Below are 26,831 nucleotides of genomic sequence, written 5' to 3' on the forward strand. Positions count from 1 at the left end.
GTCTGGCCAGGAACTTTTCCTTTGCATTCACAACTTGGCTAACTTTGGCGCCAGAGGCCTACTTATGAGCCTGTCTTGGCTTTCTATATGCCTTCCTCACTGAACTTAATCATTTGTAGGCTTTGATTGAAAGTGAGAGACATGTGACTGTTCTCTTTTCACTGGATCACTTAGAAGCCCTTGTGGGGTTAATTGGCCTAATTTCAATATTGTGTCAGGAAATTGGGAGGCCTAAGGAGAGAGAGAGAATGAGATGGGGAATTGCTGGTTGATGGAGCAGTCAGGACACATAAACAGCAATTAAGTTTGTTCTCTTACATGGATGTGGTTCATGATACCCCAAAACAAATATAACATCAAAGGTCACTGATGGCAGATCAGCGTACAGATAGTAATACTCATGAAAAGTTTGGAATATTATGAGAATTACCAAAATGAGACACAGAGACAGGAAGTGAACGCATGCTTTTGGCAAAATGGTGCCAGTAGACGTGCTTGAAGCAAGGTTGCCACAGACTTTGAATTAGTAAAAAAACACACTATCTGTGAAGCACAATAAAATGAAGTGCCTGGGCTTGGTGCCTGTGGCTCAAGCAGCTAAGGTGCCAGCCACATACACCTGAGCTGGCGGGTTCGAATCCAGCCTGGGCCGCCAAACAACAATGATGGCTGCAACCAAAAAATAGCTGGCATTGTGCCAGGTGCCTGTAGTCCCAGCTATTTGGGAGACAGAGGCAGGAGAATCCCTTGAGCCCAGAAATTGGAGGTTGCTGTGAGCTGTGACGCCACAGCACTCTATCCAGGGTGATAGCTTGAGGCTCTGTCTCAAAAAAAAGAGGTGCTTGCAGCAGCTGTCCTTCAGTGCCTAATTTCTAGTAGAGGTCATCTTTTACATAGCCATAGTTCGTATATTTTAATTTTAAACTGATAGAATTGTCCTTATACCACAGTTTTGTCGATTGTCCCAGTGATGTCCTCTATGACATCGTTGTGTTTTTCCTTTTTTCCCTCCAGTACAGGATCTGGCTAGCATCAGGTATTATACTTTACTGTTATGTTCTAGAATCACTTTATAATGTTGTACAAAATTATTTTGACTTTTATTCCTTTGCCAAAATATGTAATTTTGGAGATATTTTTGGGATCATCGTCTCTTTGAAACAATTAAAACTGAATTTTTGGCTAGGAAGTAGTTTCTAGAAGTTATTCTATAAGTTGTGTTGCAATAAAAAAAGCTTATTTAATATACAGAAATTTTCTTTCAAAAATCATTAAATTTTACTTTTACTTATTCTTGATTTGATAAATATTTTTCTGTGGACAGATAAATCTTTCCATGTATTTTATCAGAGCTGTTTTGCCTGGTATCTGGAAGTAGTCTGCCCCAGCACATCCATTTTAGAGAATGAGGCTTCCCTTATCACATCTTGGCCTTTTGGCTAAGAATAATTGAAGAATTAAGCCTCCCACTAAGAACTCAGTGTTGTTCATCTCATTCTTAGATCTGGGTTGTTCATGAGGTTGTCATCTTGAATTTCAATGTTTTTCTTAAAAAGTTACCAGTTCTATCATTCCTTCTGAGGTAGACCATTTCTGTAGTAAATACTATAGAGATTTTATTTTATTTTATTTTAACTCATATACACATAGATCATGAATAAATACATTTATGCATTTGTAGGGTACATGTGTTGATTTTCTATACAATCTGGAGTGCTTACATCAAACTAATTTATATAGCTTTCACCTCATTTACTTATTTATTATGTTAAGACATTTATTTATTTTTTTTTATTTTGAGACAGAGTCTCACTTTGTTGCCCTTAGTCTAGTGCCAAGGTGTCAGACTCCTGGGCTCAAGCAATTCTCTTGCCTCAGCCTCCTTAAGTAGCTGGGATTACAGCTGCCCTCCTCAACACCTGGCTATTTTTAAAGGTGGGGTCTTGTTTTAGCTTAGGCTGGTTTCGAACTCATGAGCTCAGATGATCTACCCACCTCCGCCTTCCAGAGCGCTGGGATTACAGGTGTGAGCCTCTGCACTGGGCCTTATAGAGCTTTTATTTATTTTTTATTTTTATTTTTTGAGACAGAGTCTCACTTTGTCACCTTCTATAGAGTGCTGTGATGTCACAACTCATATCAACCTCAAACTCTTGGGCTCAGTGACTCTCTTGCCTCAGCCTCCCAAGTAGCTGGGACTACAGGTGCTTTTTTTTTTTTTTTAGAGACAAGGTCTCACTCTGGCTTAGGCTGGATTTGAAACTGTGAGCTTAGGCAATCCACCCGCCCTGGCCTCATAGAGTGCTAGGATTACAGGTATGACCCACCGTGCCCTGCCAATGCTGATACCTAGCCAGCCATAATGGCTCATACCTGCAATCCTAGCACTCTGGAAAGCTGAGCTGGGTGGATCACCTGAGCTCAGGAGTTTGAGACCAGACTGACCAAGAGTGAGACCCCATCTCTTCTAAAAATAGAAAAACTAGCCAGGCACTGTGGCATACACCTGTAGTTCTAACTACTCAGGAGGCTGAGGCAAGTGGATTGCTCAATCCCAAGAGTTTGAGGTTGCTGTGAGCTATGATGCCACAGCACTCTCTACCAGGGGCAACAGAGTAAGACTGTCTCAAAAAATAAATAAAAAGGCAAAAAAAAAAAGTTGTTTTTTTTTTTTTAATGCTGATATCTCACCTATATCATAGCTAATTTCCAGGAAGAAATAGATGCTCCCACTGCAGTAATAAAGTGTGTACCCCTATTTTACACCTAGGAGAGCTAACTAAGCTTTTATTTAGGTACTATTTGTTTTTAATTTATTCAAAATGTTATTGATTTCTAAGACCATAGTTAATACACAGTAGCTCAGGTGTCAAATACGACTAGAGAAACCGCCACTATAGGGAACTTTGAGGATGGCTATGAGGGAGGTGGCCGGCTGGGGAGACCTGACAGGGAGCCCTGTGATGGAGGGCAGGTCCCTGACTCTCAGCAGGCTCTGGGATTACACTGGGGCATGTTCACTGTGGAACCCCTATCACCAAGGGAAGACTGTATTTGAGACTGTCATTATAAAGTATTCTTTAAAAGCCTGTGTCTAAAGAGTGTCCAAAGCCTCAAATTCCATATCTGTAAAATATAGAATTAAGAAAAAAACTCATCACCTAGGATTGTTGTGAAGATTAAATGAGAGTACAGATAAATTGTTTTGCATGGTTACTGCCACCTAAGAAGTACTCAGTGGTATTAGCTCTCATGAATACTTGATGGTGTTATTTATATGGTATTTAGAGAAGTAAATAATACTATTTAGGAGCTCTGTGTTCCATGTCTGCTGCATGCCAGTGGCAGTCAAAAAATACAGAAGCTACCATCACTGCCATTGAGTTGTGTACAGGGCCATAGTAGGAACTTGGGCAGAATGAATGATTGGGGTAGAATGTGCCAGACATGGTGCAGATGTCATGACAAGTGTAGGGAGTGATGGAAAAGCTCTTTCAAGATTTGGCAAAAGATAGCCAGGTGTTGTGGTAGGCACCTGTAGTCCTAGCTACTTGGGAGGCTGAGGCAAGAGAATCACCTAAGCCCAAGAGCTGGAGGTTACTGTGAGCTGTGTGACGCCACGGCACTCTACCAAGGGCGGCAAAGTGAAACACTGTCTCTAAAAAAAAAAAAAAAAAAAGATTTGGCAAAAGACTTCCCGAAAGAGGTGGTACTTGGACTTATGCCTTGAAGTATGTGACCAACAGCTAACATGTACTCATATCACATGACTTAGTTGGTCCTCATACCTGTCTCAGGAGGCCAGTCCTGTATCTTAATCCTCTTTGTGGAAACTGAGGCACAAAGAGGTGAATTTGCCAAAGTTACTCTCCAGAGCTCACATAGTCACTACCCATGAAGAAAATATTCTAGATACCAGAATGGTGGGTGCCAAGGTAGAAATAAGAGTTCTGGTGGTGGGAAGGCAAGTGGGATGAGCATGGGGTGGGGCTTTGGAGACCAGTAATGAGTTTTAAAAGGTGAGCTTAAAAAAAAATGCTTCTGATCACGTATTTGTATGTATTTATGGGCTACATGTGATACTTTATTATATGCATAAAATGTGATGTCAATTCAGGGTGTCCTTCACCTCACACATGTGTCATTTCCATGTGTGAAAACATTTCAGGTCCTTACTTCAAACTATTTTGAGATGTGCAATCCACCCTATTGTGCCATCAAACATTTGAACTGTTCTTCTTCTTCTTCTTTTTTTTTTTTTTAATGAAAATCTCCAGGCATAACCCAAAGTAGAGGACAGTGAGCCCCCGTGTGCCCATCACTCAGTACTAAAGTTTTTGAATGAGAGAGTGGTATCATTCAAGTTGCAGGGGAGTTAAAATTCAAGTTTCAACACATTTAAAGGCAAATCTTTTTTTTTTTTTTTTTGTAGAGACAGAGTCTCACTTTACTGCCCTCGGTAGAGTGCCGTGGCGTCACACGGCTCACAGCAACCTCCAGCTCTTGGGCTTATGTGATTCTCTTGCCTCAGCCTCCTGAGCAGCTGGGACTACAGGCGCCCGCCACAACGCCCGGCTATTTTTTTTGTTGCAGTTTGACTGGGTCTGGGTTTGGACCCACCACCCTTGGCATATGGGGCCAGTGCCCTACTCAGCCACAGGCGCCGCCCAAAAGGCAAATCTTTATATAGAAAACTTTACTTTTCCTTCACAGCTCATCTCCTAAGCTTCCCAGGAGATAAAGATGATCAAGATTTTTTACTGTAGTTACATTAAAATGTGCCAGCCTTTTGTTCCATCAACTAAAGTTTTGTTACACTCACATTTGTAATCCAGGTTGCTGTTGTCAAAATGAAGAACACCGAGCGAATTTATGCCATGAAAATCCTCAATAAGTGGGAGATGCTTAAAAGAGCAGAGGTAAGTATGGAGTATTAAAGAATAAATTAAAATGGGGTTTTGTGTGAGTGAAAAGTGATAGTGAAGCCCAGCGGGGTAAAAACTGCAGTCATCTTACAAACCTGGGACTGCCTTTCTTGCCGGAGTGAGCTGCTGTTTGTCAGTAAGGTCCCAGTGTCTTTGTGGATATCTGCGACTCTCCTCATTGGTGTTTTACTCATTTACCAGACACAGTGTTGGAGAGGACACCCTCAAGTACATTGGCCAGAGCTTTGTTTACTATAAAGGCATACTAAGACCTTCATGGATGTTTTAGGCATTTATTGAAGTTCTGCTCCATATGCAAAAGGAATTATGAGTTTAGAGCCTGCTTACATACAGAAATGTTTTTATATTCCCGCTTAGAGGGCGAGTAAAGATTGTAAATACAAGTAGATTACTCTGCTTGGAGGTCTTGGATCCACTTTTTCTTAGTTCAGTGTCAGTCTTTCTAGTGGCTGTTTCTTGCCCCTGACCCTGTCTCTGCAGCCCCACACTCAGCCTCTGGTCTCCCTCATACCTATCTGAGAGAGGACTGGCCTGCTGGTGATCCCAGTCTGTTCCTGTGGCCATCTCCAGTTTCGGTCCTCACCTACGTTCTGTCTTCCCTTCTGCCTCAGAGCCAAGTACCCTTCCTGGCCACTTCCTTGCTGCTTCATCCTTTCAGATCTGCTTCATTCCTCTCAGCTGACTCCCTTGTCTGCCAGAAGGCTCTTTGTTCCTATGGCAGTGGCTTGCAAGCACCCTGTGTCTCTCAGACCTGTCTGAGCCAGGTCTGCACTGGTACCACTGTGGCTGCTCTCCAGGACTGTTTGGCCTTGCAGCCAGGAGCTTTCTTCTAGAGATGAACACCTCCAGATATAACCACCTCTTCCCTTTGGAAAGTCTATCTTTGGTTTCTAGCCTCCTTTATCCTATCATTCATACCCTCCTGGAAATTTTAGGTGACACTTTCATCTTTCGTTCTAGAATTCTTAGAGCTGGCACACTGGGCAGTTAATGTAATTATTAATTCAGGTCAGTCTTTCCTGAGCTCCATCCAGGCTTTATTTATTTGTTTGTTTGTGACAGGGTCTTGCTTTGTTGCCCAGACTGAGTACAGTGACAGCATCTTAGCTCACTGCATCTTTAAACTCCTCAAACTCAATTGATCCTCCTGTGTCAGCCTCCCAAGTAGCTGGGACTACAGACATGTACCACCATGCCTAATTTTTCTATTTTTTTTTTAGAAATGAGGTCTTACTTTTGCTTAGGCTAGTCTCAATTCCTGGCCTCAAGTAGTCTTCCCACCTGGGCCTCCCAAAGTGCTAGGATTATAGGCATGAGTCATCTCACCCAGCCCATCAGGTTTTTGTTAACTTGGTGGGCATTCTCACTTCAGCATCCCTCTGGCACCTCAAAATCATGTATGACCTGTTCCTTTTCCTAATCCATACTCATTTCTTCTTTTTGTATTGTGGCATCCAGCACAAAGTCTTATGCCCATTTCTTGCTCAACAAATGAATGTTGGCTGACAAAGTTATCACTATTTTGTAGTCAACTGGACTCAAAATGTTGGTGGCCATGACGGTTTCAACCATTTATTAGTTTCACAGCCCCCAAGTTGCACAAAGAGTCTTTCCTCCTTCCTTCCCTTTTTGCCATGGTGCTCTTCGTCTCTGTCCTCACTCCATCTTACTTCATGCTTCTTCTGGAACCTATCCCCAGACCCTCTAACCCCTCACCCAGCAGCCCTAATACCCCTACTACAACTGCAGCAACTTGAGAACATCACTGAAGCAATTTTTTAATGGGGAAAAAAGTAGCCACTGTTACATAAAAGTTTGTGGACGTATAAGGTGTTTGATATTTACCAAAATGTCATGGTGAGTAAGTAAATTTTAAGAGTGAATATTGCTGATTTAATTTCAGTCTGGTAACACAGATCCATTATAATTGGCATAGTCAGAGAAGTCCAAGAATGTCTGTTAGTCATGATGATTATCCTAGATTGTATGCTATGGGGTATACATATGTGTGTGAGTTATATAAAAATATATATTGTTAAACATATAATGCTAGTTGTGAATAATTTATCTTTTTATTGTTAATAGATTTATTTGAACATTGACTTGTAAAAAAAATTTTTTAAGCATGAATTAAACAAGAGATCGGGCAATAGAACAGTCACTAAGCAGTGTAAGTTCATAGCTTTTAGGCCAGACTAGGTCAAAAAACTGTCCCTTAAGTGGGCCCTTGTAGTTGGTGTGGCCCTTGGCAAAGGGAGTCCAGTGGCTCCAGACCTGCTTGTCTCTGTACATCTGGACCTTAGAAGCTGATGGTTGACCCCTTCTTTGTATTTTATTGAGTAGAATTAGGATATATCTATCGCAACCATTTTGTTTTGAAAGGAAACTCTTTTAAAATTTAGAAAAGAAAACCTTGTGGAAAAAAATGAATTACTAAGGTTGTTATGAGACTCTTTTTTTTCTTTTTTGAGGCAGAGTTTCACTCTGTTGCCCTGGGTGGAGTGCCCTGGCATCATAGCTCACAGCAACCTCAAACTCCTGGACTCAAGAGATACTCTTGCTTCATTCAGCCTCCTGAGTACCTGGGAGTATAGGCACTGCCACAATGCCCAGCTAGTTTTTATATTTTTAGTAGAAATGGGGTTTCACTCTTGCTTAGGCTAGTCTGGAACTCCTGAGCTCAGACGATCCACCTGCCTCTGCCTCCCAGAATGTTAGGATTATAGGCATGAGCCACAGCACACAGCCTGCCTTGAGTGGGTGCAACTTGGGCTCCAATGTCTTACCAGATAGCCTCTGTGGTTGTACTTTTTTTTTTTTTTTAAGGCCTCCCTCCATTACCTGGTATGTTCGTACTGCCAGAAGCCCTAAGACTCTTGTTTGGTGATATTTCACTTAGATACAAGAGTTTAAATCTTGTTATAGTATATGCTCAATAAAGAGGAAATTTTATTATAATTATGCCAAAGACTAGTTACTTTTGAAGAGAAGGTGCAGCCTATGTGTTAAGGCTCACTTTTTTCCCTTAAACCATAGCAGCCTAAAGGCATAGGTCTCCATAGTAAAATCCCGTTTTGATCATATTCATGAGTGTACTTTGAATAAATCACGATTCCTGAGAATAACTGACTTGCTCAGTATACACATGTGTGTACTGCCCTTCAGCTGCCTGGCTGCTCTGCGGCAGATGGATGGGGGGGTAGGGACCCAAGGCACCTTGAGGAGGATAATTTGGTTGGGAAGTCAGGCAACAGTGGATAGAGGAGTCCAGTCAAGCATTCCTCACTGGAATCCAACGTGAGGATGGAGCAGATCTGAGTGTTGGGTGTAGAAATGTCATGCTGGGGAAAGGGTGGTGGTGCACGTGCATTCTCAGCAGCCCCAGGTTCTTGCTTGGAAGAGGAAAAGAAGAGAGATGGCTCAACCTCAGTACTACAGTACTGCAGAGGTCTGGGTAGGGTGTTTGGCTCCCAATGAGGTCAGGGATTGTCTCTGTGCATCCTGAAGGGAGGGGGATACTATCTCTGTAGCCTGTTGCAGCAGGGACTCCAACATGAAGAATATACTTTCTGGGACATCTCCCCAGCACAGACTGATGTTTTCTTCTTTCTACTTTGCAGACTGCTTGCTTCCGAGAAGAGCGTGATGTGCTAGTGAACGGGGACTGCCAGTGGATCACTGCATTGCACTATGCCTTTCAGGATGAAAATTACCTGGTATGTTTGCACTGCCAGGTGCCCAAAGAGTCTTATTTCATGATATTTCACTCGAGTTTTTGGATTCCTTTGTGCTACCACTAAAAAGTAAAGCAATTTGGGGGCGACGCCTGTGGCTCAGTGAGCAGGGCGCCGGCCCCATATACCAAGGGTGGCGGGTTCAAACCAGCCCCAGCCAAACTGCAACAAAAAAATAGCCGGGCGTTGTGGTGGGCCCCTGTAGTCCCAGCTACTTGGGAGGCTGAGGCAGGAGAATCGCCTAAGCCCAGGAGTTGAAGGTTGCTGTGAGCTGTGTGATGCCACGACACTCTACTGAGGGCAATAAAGTGAAACTCTGTCTCTACAAAAAAAAAAAAAAAAAAGTAAAGCAATTTGGAACTGACCTTTTAAAAATATATTTTGGAACCGGGCATAGTAGCTCACGTCTATAATCCCAGCACTTGGGAGGCCAAGGCAGGATGATTGCCTGAGTTGGTGAGTTGGAGACCAGCCTAAGCAAGAGCAAGGCCCTGTCTCTACAAAATAGCTGGGCATTGTGGTAGGTGCCTGTAATTCCAGCTACTTGGGAGGCTGAGGCAAGAGAATGGCTTGAACCCAAGAGTTTGAGGTTGCTGTGAGCTAAGACGCCACTTCCAAGAGTGACCAAGTGAGACTCTGTCTCAAAAAAAAAAAAGACGTGGCTCAAGTGGCTAAGGCACCAGCCACATACACCTGAGCTGGCGGGTTTGAATCCAGCCCGGGCCCACCAAACAACAATGACAGCTGCAACCAAAAAATAGCTGGGCATTGTGGCGGGCTCCTGTAAGTCCCAGCTACTTGGAAGGCAAAGGCAGGAGAATCGCTTGAGCCCAGGAGTTGGAGATTGCTATGAGCTGTGATGCCATAGCACTCTACCCAGGGTGACAGCTTGAAGCTCTGTCTCAAAAAAGATGTATATTGGGCAGGGCACAGTGGCTCATGCCTGTAATCCTAGCACCCTGGGAGGCCAAGGTGGGTAGATCACTTGAGTTCAGGAGTTCAGGACCAGCCTGAGCAACTGCAAGACCCCATCTCTACTAAAAACAGAAAAACTGAGGCAAGAGGCTCTCTTGAGCCCAAGAACTTGAGATTGCTATGAGCAATAATGCTATGACACTCTAGTCAAGGCACCAGAGTGAGACTCTGTCCCAAAAAATAAAGAATTTTTTTTTTTTTTTTTTTTTGTAGAGACAGAGTCTCACTTTATGGCCCTCGGTAGAGTGCCGTGGCCTCACACAGCTCACAGCAACCTCCAACTCCTGGGCTTAAGCGATTCTCTTGCCTCAGCCTCCCGAGTAGCTGGGACTACAGGCGCCCGCCACAACGCTCGGCTATTTTTTGGTTGCAGTTTGGCCGGGGCCGGGTTTGAACCCACCACCCTCGGTATATGGGGCCGGCGCCTTACCAACTGAGCCACAGGCGCCGCCCCAAAGAAATTTTTTAAAATGTATATTAGACTAGATAAAATGGAGGTGATTATTTTAGTATAATAGTCAAGTAGAATGTTTTTTAAATCGACTTATGAAAGTATATATTAAATTTTTCTTTTCATTAGATACCTGATTACTTTGTTCACTGGGTTTATTACATTTAAATAAATGGGGGAGGGTGCCTCACGCCTATAATTCTAGCAATGGGAGGTGGAGGAAGATGGATTGCCTGAGCTCAGGAGTTCACGACCAGCCTGACCAAGAACGAGACCCTATCTCTACTAAAAACAGAAAAAAAAAAAAAAAAATAGCTGGGCATTGTGGTTGGCGCCATGGTGGGCGCCTGTTGTCTCAGCTCCTACAGAGGCTAAAACAAGAGGATCACTTGTGTCCAGAAGTTTGAGGTTGCAGTGAGCTATGATGACACCATGGCACACTATCCAGGGCAACAGAGTGAGACTCTGTCTCAAAAACAAATAAATAAATAAATAAATAGACTGGGAGTTTTGAAACATTTTCAATTTTGAATTAAATAAGAACAGGAAATTGCTGTAGGGATTTACACAGTTCCAGCTCTACAAATGCCTTAGGTTGGTCTGTAGTCCCAGCAATAGAGTAGCTGCTCTAGGAGGTATCTAACACAGTTTTTAGGTGACTTGGTTTCCACGTTTCTATCATCTGTTTTCTGCCTTTAGCAGAACTAAATTCAGTGCTGACTAATCTGTGTTGTGATCCACACATGTGTAGATTTGAGTATGGACACCTTGTGAAATGCTTATAGGACACTAACTTAGATGTGAAAGAGAAACTAGACCTTTGGTCTCAAGCACTAAGTGACCCTTAAGACTGCTCTATTCCAGACATTTTATTCGTCAGATGACTTTGCCGGGTTTACTAAAACCTAAAAGTACCCCCCAAAGGAGCTCTGGGTGAATGGGGCCTGTGCAGACTTCAGAGAAGTAGGTCTGGGCTTTTCCCTCCTCCAACTCCCTCCAGCTGGCACTATTTCTGCAGTAGCATTAGCAACGGGGATGTAAATTGCTGTTGTCATCACAACAGCCTCAGAGCAAGGACCGTAGGTTGTTTCCCTAGCAGCCAATTTACATGTTCACTCTGAAGCCCTCTAGTTATGTGCTTCATTGGCTCACAAGAAATAATGTAGTATTTCTTTTAGTCATCCTAAAATAATCTCTTTCAAACATCAAAGAAATCCCTAAAATTGGAACATCCAGGGTTAGGTACAATGGTATGTTATACTCTTTTAGAATTTGTTTCAGCAGAGGGGCAGCTGGTGTTGACTGAGTCCTTAAGATGTTAGGCCCATGTGTTAGCTCAGTCATTCTGCCCAATGACCCAGGGAGTTGGGCCTTCATCATCGTCACCATTTCCTAAATGGGGTATCTGGGGCACAGGGAGGTGAGGTTACTTGCCCAAGGTGAGTACATAGATGACAGCAATTGTGCCAGGTCCTAGCCCCTACCTGTCTGGAAGGCAACTGAGTCCTAATGCTCTGGGGCTGTCCCCATGTAAACCCCTTGCTTCCTGGGTCAGTGTCCCTGCTTTGAGGACCCAGGTGGACTGTCTCTGGTTCATTTCCTCTTTGGATAAGAACTGAATGGCGAGGAGAGGTGGAGCAAGATGGCAGCCGAGTAACAGCTTCCTTGCATCTGGGCACCGTGAGTCTGGGGAGATAGGACTCCAGGCATCTCTGGCTGGTGGGAACTGCCTATCATCACTCCTATGAAGATACAGGGAGTCAGCGAGAGACTTCTGGACCCCAAGAGGAGGACTAAAACAGTGGAAAACCGGCAAGTGGTCGCGTGTGTTCAATCCGTCTAAACCCGCCCACAACTGTAAGTTCAGTAGCAGCGAGACTGCAAACCAGAAAGGCCTTACCTGTGAACTGTTTTGATGTCCTTGGACTTGGCACTGAGTTGAACTGCCTTGGGGAAGGCCTGAGCGGGAGTGCGGAGAACTTTGGCCGTTGTCTAGGGCCCCAGTCTGAGCCGCTGAGCCAGACGGAGCTATTAGTGTTTGGCGGTGGGTCACACGGATCCATTGTCAGTGATCTGCCCCGGCAAGCTCCGCCCTCAGGGTCGCAGAGCTAGAAACGGGTGGGAGCTGGTAACCCAGCAACCAAGTAGCCTAAGGGTGGGGTTTGAGCCGCCTTGCAGCCCTAACCCTCAGGGGCAGAGTGAGACCGGTTTTGGCACACTGGGTAAGTGGATAGCCACTTCAGCAGTGATTCCAGCGAGAAAGCTGGGAAAGCTTCTGCTCAGCAAGTTTACAAGTTCAAAGTGCCTTTTAAGTAGGCTGAAGAGAGATTTAGGGTGTCTACCTGCTGGGGTTTGAGAAATCAGCAGCCTCCAGTCGTATCAGAACTGTGACTAACATCTCATACCCCAGAAGACCACGTGTTGCCCAGACAATATTCAATAACATATACAAACTGCTTTGTTTTTGGTTGTGTAGTTTTTTCTTTTTTTTTTTGGTTTGGTTGTTTTTTTTGTTTGTTTATTTTGACGTTGCTGATGTTCTTTTGTTTTTTTAATTTCAATCTTTTCCACACAGATCCCTTTTTCTTTCTCAATTTTCCTAGTTTAATTATAATTTCCCATTGCTGCCTTTTTTAATAACTTCAACTTCATTTTTGCTAGTGTTTCTACCGATATAATTTGGTTTTTCACCCAATTTTATCCCCGTAAAGTTTTCTGTTTGCTTCTTTTGGTTTGATTTATAGCATTTTTGTCTTTCCTCTCTACTTGGTGGAGGTGGGGTACTGTGTCTGATCAGGTTAGCAAAGAGCTGCTGACCTCAAGGGAACCACGCAACTGGGCACCCCCAGAAGGTGGGGGTTTTTTAAGGTTGTGTCAAAGTACCCTACTGTACACCTATATTGCCCTGTCTCCCTCTTTCTGTGCCTCTCTTCTTTTTGTCAATATTCCTTATAACCACCCCCTCTCCTTTCTCTATCTTTCTTTTTTTCTTATCTCTCGGTCCTCCTTTCTTTCATCCCCTTTTTTTGCTCTTCAACCTTCTCACCCTTCTGGTCCTGTAACCCTTAGTCCACAGGCACAAGAACTTAAAGAGCAAGAGGAAGTGAAAGGAAAATTAGGGCAAGGAAACAGATAAAAGAAATCACTCATGAGGAAGAATCAGCAGAAAACTCCAGGCAACATGAAGAACCAGTCTAGAACAACCCCACCAAGGGACCATGAGGTAGCTACTGCAGATGATTCCACCAGTATAGAAATGTTAGGAATGACAGAAAGGGAATTTAGAATACACATGTTGAAAACAATGAAAGAAATGATGGAAACAATGAAGGAAATTGCTAATAAAGTGGAAAATAACCAAAAGGAAATCCAAAAACAGAATCAAATAAGAGATGAATGATATGAAGAATATAAAAAGGATATAGCAGACCTGAAGGAACTGAAACAGTCAATTAGGGAACTTAAAGATACAATGGAAAGTATCAGCAACAGGTTAGACCATGCAGAAGAAAGAATTTCAGAGGTAGAAGACAAAGTTCTTGAGATAACTCAGACAGTAAAAGAGGCAGAAAAGAAGAGAGAGAAAGCAGAACGTTCACTGTCAGAATTATGGGACTTTATGAAGCGTTCCAACATACGAGTTATAGGAATTCCAGAAGGGGAAGAAGAATGCCCCAGAGGAATGGAAGCCATACTAGAGAATATTATAAAAGAAAATTTCCCAAACATCACCAAAGAGTCTGACACACTGCTTTCAGAGGGATATCGGACCCCAGGTCGCCTCAACTCCAACCGAGCTTCTCCAAGACACATTGTGATGAACCTGTCCAAAGTCAAGACAAAAGAAAAGATTCTGCAAGCTGCCAGGAGTAAGCGCCAGTTGACCTACAGGGGCAAATCCATCAGAGTTACCGCAGACTTCTCTAATGAAACTTTCCAAGCAAGAAGACAATGGTCATCTACCTTTAATCTACTTAAACAGAACAATTTTCAGCCCAGAATTCTGTACCCTGCTAAGCTAAGCTTCAAAATTGACGGAGAAATCAAATCATTTACGGATATACAAACATTGAGGAAATTCGCCACAACAAGACCAGCTCTACAGGAAATACTTCAACCTGTTCTGCACACTGACCACCACAATGGATCAGCAGCAAAGTAAGAACTCAGAAATCAAAGGACAAAACCTAACCTCCACACTGATGCAAAAGATAAAACTAAGCAATGGACTCTCACCAAATAAGACAAATAGAATACTACCACACTTATCAATTATCTCAATAAATGTTAATGGCTTGAATTCCCCACTGAAGAGACATAGATTGGCTGACTGGATTAAAAAACACAAGCCATCCATTTGCTGTCTGCAAGAAACACACCTGGCTTCAAAAGACAAATTAAAGCTCCGAGTCAAGGGTTGGAAGACAATTTTTCAGGCAAACGGAATTCAGAAGAAAAGAGGAGTTGCAATCTTATTTTCAGATACATGTGGATTTAAGCAACTAAAGTCAAAAAAGACAAAGATGGTCACTTTATATTGGTCAAGGGAAAACTACAACAAGAAGATATTTCCATTCTAAATATTTATGCACCCAATTTAAATGCTCCCAGATTCTTGAAGCAGACCTTACTCAGTCTGAGCAATATGATATCTGATAATACCATCATAGCAGGGGACTTTAACACACCTCTTACAGAGCTGGACAGATCCTCTAAACAGAAATTAAACAAAGATGTAAGAGATTTAAATGAGACCCTAGAACAACTATGCTTGATGGATGCATATAGAACACTCCACCCCAAAGATAAAGAATATACATTCTTCTCATCACCCCATGGAACATTCTCCAAAATTGATCATATCCTGGGACACAAAACAAATATCAACAGAATCAAAAGAATTGAAATTTTACCTTGTATCTTTTCAGACCATAAGGCACTAAAGGTGGAACTCAACTCTAACAAAAATGCTCAAGCCCACCCAAAGGCATGGAAATTAAACAATCTTCTGTTGAATAACAGATGGGTGCAGGAAGAAATAAAACAGGAAATCATTAACTTCCTTGAGCATAACAACAATGAAGACACAAGCTACCAAAACCTGTGGGATACTGCAAAAGCAGTTTTGAGAGGAAAATTCATCGCTTTAGATGCCTACATTCGAAAAACAGAAAGAGAGCACATCAATCTCACAAGCGATCTTATGGAATTGGAAAAAGAAGAACAATCTAAGCCTAAACTCAGTAGAAGAAAAGAAATCTCCAAAATCAAATCAGAGATCAATGAAATTGAAAACAAAAGAATCATTCAGAAAATTAATGAAACAAGGAGTTGGTTTTTTGAAAAAATAAATAAAATAGATAAACCATTAGCCAGACTAACTAGAAATAGAAAAGTAAAATCTCTAATAACCTCAATCAGAAACGATAAAGGGGAAATAACAACTGATCCCACAGAGATACAAGAGATCATCTCTGAATACTACCAGAAACTCTATGCCCAGAAATTTGACAATGTGAAGGAAATGGATCAATATTTGGAATCACACCCTCTCCCTAGACTTAGCTTGGATGAAATAGACCTCCTGAACAGACCAATTTCAAGCACTGAGATCAAAGAAACAATAAAAAAGCTTCCAACTAAAAAATGCCCTGGTCCAGATGGCTTCACTCCAGAATTCTATCAAACCTTCAAGGAAGAGCTTATTCCTATACTGCAGAAATTATTCCAAAAAACTGAGGAAGAAGGAATCTTCCCCAACACATTCTATGAAGCAAACATCACCCTGATACCAAAACCAGGAAAAGACCCAAACAAAAAGGAGAATTTCAGACCAATCTCACTCATGAACATAGACGCAAAAATTCTCAACAAAATCCTAGCCAATAGATTACAGCTTATCATCAAAAAAGTCATTCATCATGATCAAGTAGGCTTCATCCCAGGGATGCAAGGCTGGTTTAACATATGCAAGTCTATAAACGTTAGCCACCATATTAACAGAGGCAAAAATAAAGATCACATGATCCTCTCAATAGATGCAGAAAAAGCATTTGATAAAATCCAGCATCCTTTTCTAATTAGAACTCTGAAGAGTATAGGCATAGGTGGCACATTTCTAAAACTGATTGAAGCTATCTATGACAAACCCACAGCCAATATTTTACTGAATGGAGTAAAACTGAAAGCTTTTCCTCTTAGAAATGGAACCAGACAAGGTTGTCCTCTGTCACCTTTACTATTCAACGTAGTGCTGGAAGTTCTAGCCAATACAATTAGGCAAGACAAGGAAATAAAGGGAATCCAAATGGGAGCAGAGGAGGTCAAACTCTCCCTCTTTGCTGACGACATGATCTTATACTTAGAGAACCCCAAAGACTCAACCACAAGACTCCTAGAAGTCATCAAAAAATACAGTAATGTTTCAGGATATAAAATCAATGTCCACAAGTCAGTAGCCTTTGTATACACCAATAACAGTCAAGATGAGAAGCTAATTAAGGACACAACTCCCTTCACCATAGTTTCAAAGAAAATGAAATACCTAGGAATATACCTAACGAAGGAGGTGAAGGACCTCTATAAAGAAAACTATGAAATCCTCAGAAAGAAAATAGCAGAGGATATTAACAAATGGAAGAACATACCATGCTCATGGACGGGAAGAATCAACATTGTTAAAATGTCTATACTTCCCAAAGCTATCTACCTATTCAATGCCATTCCTATCAAAGTGCCTACATCGTACTTTCAAGATTTGGAAAAAATGATTCTGCGTTTTGTATGGAACCGGAAAAAACCCCGTATAGCTAAGGCAGTTCTTAGTAACAAAAATAAAGCTGGGGGCATCAGCATACCAGATTTTAGTCTGTACTACAAAGCCGTAGTGGTCAAGACAGCATGGTACTGGCACAAAAACAGAGACATAGACACTTGGAATCGAATTGAAAACCAAGAAATGAAACTAACATCTTACAACCACCTAATCTTCGATAAACCAAACAAGAACTTACCTTGGGGGAAAGACTCCCTATTCAATAAATGGTGTTGGGAGAACTGGATGTCTACATGTAAAAGACTGAAACTGGACCCACACCTTTCCCCACTCACAAAAATTGATTCAAGATGGATAAAGGACTTAAATTTAAGGCATGAAACATAAAAATCCTCAAAGAAAGCATAGGAAAAACACTGGAAGATATTGGCCTGGGGGAAGACTTCATGAAGAAGACTGCCATGGCAATTGCAACAACAACAAAAATAAACAAATGGGACTTCATTAAATTGAAAAGCTTCTGTACAGCTAAGGACACAATAACCAAAGCAAAGAGACAACCTACACAATGGGAAAGGATATTTGCATATTTTCAGTCAGACAAAAGCTTGATAACCAGGATCTATAGAGAACTCAAAGTAATCCACATGAAAAAAGCCAACAATCCCTTATATCAATGGGTAAGAGACATGAATAGAACTTTCTCTAAAGACGACAGACGAATGGCTAACAAACACATGAAAAAATGCATCTCTATATATTAGAGAAATGCAAATCAAAACAACCCTGAGATATCATCTAACCCCAGTGAGAATGGCCCACATCACAAAATCTCAAAACTGCAGATGCTGGCGTGAATGTGGAGAGAAGGGAACACTTTTACACTGCTGGTGGGACTGCAAACTAGTACAACCTTTCTGGAAGGAAGTGTGGAGAAACCTCAAAGCACTCAACCTAGACCTCCCATTCGATCCTGCAATCCCATTACTGGGCATCTACCCAGAAGGGAAAAAATCCTTTTATCATAAGGACACTTGTACTAGACTGTTTATTGCAGCTCAATTTACATCGCCAAAATGTGGAAACAGCCTAAATGCCCACCAACCCAGGAATGGATTAACAAGCTGTGGTATATGTATACCATGGAATACTATTCAGCCATTAAAAAAAATGGAGACTTTACATCCTTCATATTAACCTGGATGGAAGTGGAAGACATTATTCTTAGTAAAGCATCACAAAAATGGAGAAGCATGAATCCTATGTACTGAATCTTGATATGAGGACAATTAATGACAATTAAGTTTGTGGGGCGGGGAAGCATAAAGAGGGATGGAGGGAGGAGGGTGGGGCCTTAGTGTGTGTCACACTTTATGGGGGCAAGACATGATTGCAAGAGGGACTTTACCTAACAATTGCAATCAGTGTAACTGGTTCATTGTACCCTCAATGAATCCCCAACAATAAAAAAAAAAAAAAAAAAAAAGAACTGAATGGCATTTCCAAGTGGTACCAGGTAACATGGATCTACACAGAGGAAGACAATGATTTTGTTTTGTATCTAAAATTTCCAATATCAGTATATTATGCTGCTGTCTGATATGTTGGGCATTGCCAAATTTATTCTAAGTTAAGACATGTAAATTGGGAATCCCAGTGAAAATGCTGCTGCATTGAGTTTTTAGAGTTGCCCAGTTAGAAGTACCATGAAAACCAAGGATGAGGGAAAAGCAAGGACTCCAAAGTTTTTCAGAATGTGACCATGGGTCTAGTTCCTGGGGCCATAGACCTGCCTCCCCTCTAGGTGGTTGTAAGGAAGGCAGGAAGCAGGTGTGGAAAGCATGTAGCTGAGCATGAAATCACATTGGGGTCGGGTGTCTCACAGGGGCCCCTCTGGTTCCCACAGAGCTGGTTCATGTCATAGCTTCTGTTACAGGTATCTGACTTGGAGTTTGATAAAAACTAAACCTGTTTCACCACTAACTAAAAGTGTATTGCATTATTGACTTAACTCAGAATCCTGAGTTATACCTCATGTGACAGAGTAAAGAACTAGTATAGTTCTTATTCCAGAAATAAGTTTTTGTCTGCCTTACAAGCTCTTGCAGTTTACTCTTCTTACAAACTTGTTTTCCTGGTGACCATCAGTCAGATTTAACACTGTTGTAGTATGCTTTTTGTTTTCTTTTTAGATTTCTAGGTAGACAAGGAAACAGTTGGTGCTTGACTCATTTCTGGGACTTTCTTCAGGGGCCTAAGTTGTTTGTTTTTTGGTTTGTTTGTTTTTTTCTGAGACAGAGCCTCAAGCTGTTGCCCTGGGTAGAGTGCCGTGGCATCACACAGCTCACAGCAACCTCCAACTCCTGGGCTTGAGCAATTCTCTTGCCTCAGCCTCCCAAGTAGCTGGGACTACAGGCGCCCGCCACAACGCCCAGCTATTTTTTAGTTGTAGTTGTCATTGTTATTTGGCAGGCCCGGGCTGGATTTGAACCCACCATCTCTGGTGTATGTGGCTGGCACCTTAGCCTCTTGACTTACAGGTGCTGAGCCAGGGGCCTAAGATCTTAACGGTTCATTCAGACCCAAGATCTTGACGGTTCATTCATCTCATCTTCTGTCACTGCTCATAACTCTGTCAGCAGCTTCTGCACCCTCTCCCTCCAGAGTGTCTCCAGGGCCCATCACTGTCTTCACTCCCCACACCTCTCCATGGTTTGCCCTCTCACCTTCAGGGCTGCATCAACTCTGCCCTGTCAGAGAAAGTCTTTGAACATATTTGGATTATGTTGCCCCATTGCTTTTAAGAGTGAAGCCACAGTCCCCACCATGTCCAGGGCTCCACTTATTAGTCTCCAGCCAGTCATCCCTTCCCATCCTTCCACCATTCCACGTTCTTCCCACCTCTGTACATGTACCCTTTGTCTGGAGCGTGACCCTGGCTACCTTTCAGGCCACAAGTTGGCATTCTGGGTCTCACCACAGTGCTGGGTGGCATGTGGACCTGCCCACACTTAGTGCTCTCTGGTCTTTGCACTTCCCATGGTCTCTCTCTCCACACAGTGTGAGGTCCTCTGAGCAGGGACCTTGTTCACACAGTACCCTGATCACCCAAAGGGGTGCCAAGGGAGTCATTGTTGTGAGAGAGAGTGGATGAATATCCACTGAGAGTATTCTGTATGGCGGGAGTTGGGCAAGAGGTGGGAGGGACAGAGAATGGTTAGCACAAGACTCCTGCCCTGAGAGTCAGTCAATTGGAAGGGACAAGGCAGTGCCTGAGCTGAGATAGGGAGACCTGAGGAGGGGATGGTAGAAGAGAGTCTTGTAAGCAAGATGAGACCATTGCTAGTAAAGGACCTGTTTGAAAACAGGGACCTAAAATGAAGGCTTCCCTCATTTCCTCCATTCTAGCCAGGGCCTACCCCCTTCCTGAGACAAGCCCACTGGCATGATGATTCCCTTTCTTAGGAGACCCTGCAGCATTGGGTTGCAAGTGACAGGTACTGGAGTCTGCCTGCTTGGGTCTGGTCCTCGCTTGGTTGCTTGCTCACTGCTGACTCTGAGCATGTCATCAGGCCTCCTGTGTGAACTGCTGGGGGCTGACGTTAACAATGTAGCACTGAGACCCCTTCCTACAGCCTGAAGGTCCCAACACAGTAGTTGCATACTGACTAGTAGCTGTTGTTATTGTTCCGTTCTCCATAAATATGGCAGGATTATTCTCTGGTTAAGTAAACAAGGTATTTCTTCCCTGTGTTGATTAGTTTAAAAAGTTAGCTATTCAGACCAGAGCATTCATGTCTTGAAAGGAAATTAGTACCAAGGAAGGTGATTCCTATGAGGCTATGACCGCCTGTTTCTTTTTTTTTTCTTTCTTTTTTTTTTGGTTAAATCATAAACATATAGATCATGTATACATTAATGTATTTATAGAGTACAATGTGCTGATCTCATATAGAATTAGGAGCATTTACATCACACTGGTTAATATATATCTCGTCTCATTTACTTAATTATTGTGTTAAGACATTTATATTCTATACCTAATAAATCTAACATGTACCCTTGCATTATGCACCATAGGTGTGATCTCACCATTCATCCTCCCTCAATCTGACCTCCTCTCTCTCCACCCATTCCCCACTCCTCCCTCCTTCATCCTGGGCCATAGTTGTGATCTATTCTTCATATGAAAGTGTGAGTGATTGTAAATTGGTTTCATAATAGTACTGAGTACATTGGATATTTTTTCTTCCATTCTTGAGATACTTTACTAGTAAAGTAGGATATGTTCCAGCTCCATCCATGTAAATGCAAAAGAGGTAAAGTCTCCATCTTTTGTTTGTTTGTTTGCAGTTTTTCACCAGGGCTGGGTTTGAACCCGCCACCTCCGACATATGGGGCCAGCGCCCTACTCCTTTGAGCCACAGGCGCCACCCAAAGTCTCTGTCTTTTTAAGGCTGCATAACATTCCATGGTGTACATATACCACAATTTATTAATCCATTCATGGTTTGATGGGCACTTGGGCTTCTTCCATGACTTGGCTATTATGAATTGAGCTACAATGAACAATCTGGTGCAAATATCTTTGTTATAAAGTGATCTTTGGTCTTTTGAATATGCACCTAGTAGAGGAATTGCAGGATCAAATGGCAGGTCTACTTTTAGATCCCTGAGTATTCTCTATACTTCTTTCCAAAATGGACATATTAGCTTGCACTCCCACCAGCAGTGCAGAAGTGTTCCCTTTTCTCCACATCCAAGCCAACATCTGTAGTTTTGGGATTTTGTTATGTGGTCACTATTACAGGAGTTAGATGAAAATGGTTTTGATTTGCATTTCTCTGATGATTAAAGATGATGAGCATTTTTCCATGTGTCTGTAGGCCATGCGCCTATCTTAGTGATCAAAACAGCATAGTATTGGCACAAAAACAGAGAGGTAGATGTATGGAAGAAATTGAGAAACAAGAGATGAACCCAGACACTTACCGTCTTTTGATCTTTGATAAGCCTATCAAAAATATAAATTGGGGGAAAGAGTCCCTATTTATTAACAAATGGTGTTGGGAGAATTGGTTGGCGACTTGTAGAGGACTGAAACTGGACCCACACCTTTCACCATTAACAAAAATTGACTCTCACTGGATCAAATATTTAAACTTAAGACTTGAAATTATAAAGATCCTTGGAGAGAGTGCAGGAGAAACACTTAAAGAAATTGGCCTAGGAGAATACTTTATGGGGAGGACCCCTGAGGCAATTAAAGCAACACCAAAAATACATTACTGGGATCTGATCAAACTAAAAAGCTTCGGCACAGCCAAGAACACAGTAAGTAAAGCAAGCAGACAGCCCTCAGAATGGGGGAGGATATTTGCAGGTTATGCCTCTGGCAAAGGTTTGATAACCAGAATCCACAGAGAACTCAAACTTTTAATAAAAAAAGAACAAGCAATCCCATTTCATTGTGGGCAAGGGACTTGAACAAATGCTTCTCTGTGACTGCCTGTTTCTTCAGCATCTCTGAGGCTTCATGGCCCCCAGCATGGAAGTATTGGCTGCCACTCTGACTCTGCCTTTGATATCTTGCCCATCCTGGGTCTGTGACCTAGTGAGATGTTTCTATCAGGGCCTCCACTACCCCTGGCCTCCGTTTCATGAGTCCTGTAAGCGCTGCACAAAAGAGGCTGTGTGCAGGTGGAACCCTACAGGCTGACTGGGGCTCCTGTGCCCGGCACACAGCTGGCCCTATGGCAGGTGAACTCTAAGGGTAAGGACAGGCTCAGGGCTGTTAGCAGAAGATATTTTTCCTCCTGTTGCTCTAAATTTGTATTTATGCAATAGCTTTTCTGATTTTTCTATGGGAATAAATCTATAAGTACTTATTTACAGCTCTTTTCATGATGTAAGTATTGTCTTTTCAGTAAGAGCTGCTGAAATCATCTGTGATTTTAGATAATTCACCTCCCTTCCCTGATCCAGTGCCCTTCTGGAGATTTTTTTTTTTTTTTGAGACAAAAAGTTTTACTTTGTCGTGCTCGGTAGAGTGCCGAGGCATCACACCTCACAGCAACCTCCAACTCTTGGGCTGAAGTGATTCTCTTGCCTCAGCAGCCCACGTAGGATTTGATGGGCTACTTAGTAACTGCTTCTACTTTGGGTCACTAGTGTTTAGAGTACCTTCTCCAGTGTCAAAGCCTCCAATCATTTCTTCTATTGATGAAATATTTTATTTACTGAAGTCTGTTCTCTCCTATGCATGAGTTAAAATTACAGCTTTGTACAATCCATCAAGTATGTGTTCTGAGAGGGGAAATCCTAGATGACAGAAGAGCAACTGAGAAACCATTGATCCAGACTTGAAGAGTCAGAGAACTTACACAGTGAATATTTGGCCTTTGTTGGGTTTAGTAAAGACTAAATTTTATGTTCTCCCCTTTTCTTTCCCATTTCTAGTACTTAGTCATGGATTACTATGTGGGTGGTGATTTACTGACGCTGCTCAGTAAATTTGAAGACAAGCTTCCAGAAGATATGGCAAGATTCTACATTGGTGAGATGGTGCTGGCCATTGACTCCATCCATCAGCTCCATTATGTGCACAGGTAACCACCCTTTTTTCAGAGTCCACTGAGTCATGTGCATCAGTTTCCAGGTTTCACAAGAAGCCATGCAGATAGCAAGTCCTCACGTTGAGCAGCCCTAGCACCTGGCACCCAGAAGATACCAGCTTTTACTGTTACATTTGTAATAGTCTAACTCTTGTCACTGGGAGCTGCCTTGTCTTTTGGTATTTACATGATACTAACTCACCCTCTCTCTGCCTGGGGATATCTCTTCCCTAAGATGCCTGCTCTCCCCCAGGGTCCCTATCCCTCTGTATTTCCACTTTCTTTCTCAGCCTTACTCTGCTCTTGCTTCTATACTGACCTACAAAGGGCCAACAGTCTTAATCACCCCGTGAAACACAAAGGGAAGATAGAATTAAGGGAGAGAGACTTATGTCATAGTAACATAAAGGACTTGAAGTGAGTGACTGAACTGACTCTGCTGAGGACCCACCGTGTGGAGTGGAAACAGGGGACACCCCTTTCTTTTGCCCTCCCTGAGCCCACTGTGCCATGTTTGCTGGGTAGACAGTTTCTATGATGATGCAGCCTCTCACCATCATCTATTCTGAGACTCAAGATTCAGTTTTATGGTTTGTCTTGTTTTTTTAAAAGCTAGTTCTACTTGTATTTTTATGTGCTAATAGTCTTTAAAGTCAAATAGTTCTGCAGAGCTTATAATAAAAAATGAGCCCAGCCCTGCCCTACCCTGATTTTACTTCCTTGGGTAACTAAACTTTTTAACTACCTTCATATTTCTAAATTTTTCTCCCTTTATCCTTTCTTCCTTTGAATTTAACTCTTACATAATTACCTCTTTCTCTCACCCCTATCCTATACTCTCAGACTCTCTTCCCTCTTCCACATTGTCCCAATTAGTAAAATTACTAACTTTTAGTTAAATCCATTTTTGGTATTTATAGTATTATGACTTTGTAACTGTTACAGCTGAGTCTTGTAATACGATAATTATATACTTTTTTTGTTTTCTCCAGAGTCCTTAATTGCCTTGTTTTTTTCATTAACTTACTTTTCTATGTGGCTATCACCAGCTATCTCCACATATTATGGCCACATTATAAAGCTCTGTGTGTGCAGACATATCAGGTGGTCTCGCTCTGATTTTTTTCTTGGCAGTAGCCCTTCCATCTTTCCCATTCCTTTCTGCTTTGATTGTTCCTTAGTCTTACTGTCTTGTACTCATTCTGAGATTGCTTTTCAATTAAAGAGGTTCCCTCTTATCTCTCTGGAGCCTTTGCTTTCTTAGTCATTTGTCTTCCTTTTTTCTGATTTATCCTTTTCATTTGGTAGTGCAAATCTTCCAGTGGTTTCTGGAAAAGGGGGAATGTGAGATTATTATTTTGAGATCAGTGTCTTTGTTCCATTCACATGTGTGACTGGTAGTTTATCAGTATGGAATTTTAGGCCGTAAGTCAGTCTATCCTGGGAGCTTTAAAGGTATCATACACTAATGTGTCTTCCACCTTAACTATTGATGTTCAGACGCTTGGAGCCATTATGGTCTCTGTGGCTTTGCCTTGTGCAGGCCCTGTACTCAGATGGAGCCTCCACAGCTAGTCAGCAGGCACAGTCCCTCCTCCACTATAAAAGTGACTACTTTTCAGTCTTGCTATGAGTATCACCTCATTGCTGGGGGATGAAATTGAAGCCCAGAGAAGTGGTGCCTTGTCTTAGGCCACACTCAGGTGCCCACAGCACTGCCCCAAAAGAACACTGTCACTTCATTTAGTGCAAAGAGGTTTTAGGTGGTGCTTTCTCTCTTTTTTAAAATATATTCATTAATGTAGTTAGAGCTACTTTTATAAGTTACTGTATTTTTCTTTAACATTTATATTTTATCTTATTGCTAGAATTTTCTCTAGTTCACAGTAGAGAGGTGTCTTTGTATTTGTCACAGATCTTTAAGGAAATTAGTTTAACCATCTTTTTAGTAGTTTGCTTTTTTCCTGTTCTACCCCTAATTAGAAAGCATTTTCTTCATTCTCTTAGTTGGCTGTGTAGAATTTTTGCTCTGTCATTTAACCTCCAAACACAGTATATATGAAAATGTATAATTCAAAAACTTTTCTTATCCAGGGGCAGTGGCTCACGCCTGTAATCCCAGCACCGTGGGAGGCTGAGGACGGAGAATTGCTTGAGCTCAAGGGTTCCAGAATTGTCTGAGCAAGAGTGAGACCCTGACTCATAAAAAAATGAAAAACCCAGCTGGGTGCCATGGCAAGTGCCTGTAATCCCAGCAGCTTCCTGAGGCTAAGGCAGCGGGATGCCCACAGCCTGAGTCTCAGGTTACAGTGAGTTATGATGCCTCTGCATTCTGCTCAGGGCATAGGGTGGGACTCTGTCTCAACAACAACAAAAAGCAAAAATTTTCCCCTCAAAGTAGCTCATTATTCACCCTCAGTGCCTTGAATGACCCAGTCTAAAAAAAGAATGAAGTCAGTCATTATGGGAAGCCAGTCTTACTACAGTCTCAGCTGGGTACATTGTGAGTAAGTGAAACAGTATTTGGTGGGGTCAAAAATAAGTGAATTTCATAGACACAAAAGTGATATCACTGTGCTGATGACTTAATAAGCAGGATTAAGAATGTGTGCCTTAACTTGGGCCCTTTTCATGTAGTTGGTTGTGGGCTATAGTGGTTTCCAGCAGTCAGTGCTGGACCCCATAGAAACTCCCTGAGTGAGCAGAGCGGTGGGGAGCTGGGACCAGGGAATATCCCACGGGTGGATACAGTCCCTTCCTGAGAGGTTAGGCCCTGATGCTCCCAGGAAAGGCAGAGATCACAAGTGACAGCTACACAAAGGATCACAGAGAACATCACATCCTCAAAGAGAGCAGAGAGCATGTTGTGTGAATGAAATAAGAATAGGGTACAAGTCTAAGAAAAGGAATATTCAGAGAACAAAAAGGGTTATTGAAAATAAAAACTAGAGGGGGCGGCACCTGTGGCTCAGTGAGCAGGGCGCCGGCCCCATATACCGAGGGTGGTGGGTTCAAACCCAGCCCCGGCCAAACTGCAACAAAAAAATAGCCGGGCGTTGTGGCGGGCACCTGTAGTCCCAGCTACTCGGGAGGCTGAGGCAGGAGAATCGCCTAAGCCCAGGAGTTGGAGGTTGCTGTGAGCTGTGTGACGCCCCGGCACTCTACTGAGGGCAATAAAGTGAAACTCTGTCTCTACAAAAAAAAAAAAAAAAAGAAAGAAAAACTAGAAAAAAAGTTTGGTAAAAGAGGTAGAAGATAAAGTAGAGAAGATCTGACGAAGATAAAAAACTGGAAAGAAGATGGGGCTGCCCCCCCTCCCCCCTGTGGTGTCTTGGA

At 42.4% G+C, this 26,831-nt stretch overlaps 1 protein-coding gene across 4 annotated transcripts in view; it reads left to right on the top strand.

The window, feature by feature from the left end:
- The window catches only part of CDC42BPB (CDC42 binding protein kinase beta), a 161,894-nt gene that overhangs the window by 63,043 nt on the left and 72,020 nt on the right, over positions 1–26,831 (top strand). For all 4 annotated transcript variants that reach the window (XM_053601241.1, XM_053601238.1, XM_053601240.1 and 1 more), the window contains exons 3-5: positions 4,836–4,919; positions 8,567–8,662; positions 23,341–23,489. In XM_053601241.1, the coding sequence (XP_053457216.1) occupies positions 4,836–4,919; positions 8,567–8,662; positions 23,341–23,489 (329 nt within the window). The remainder of the gene's footprint in view (positions 1–4,835; positions 4,920–8,566; positions 8,663–23,340; positions 23,490–26,831) is intronic.

The sequence above is a fragment of the Nycticebus coucang genome, chromosome 9, assembly GCF_027406575.1.
Source record: "Nycticebus coucang isolate mNycCou1 chromosome 9, mNycCou1.pri, whole genome shotgun sequence".
In the NCBI taxonomy this organism is placed as follows: Eukaryota; Metazoa; Chordata; class Mammalia; order Primates; family Lorisidae; genus Nycticebus; species Nycticebus coucang.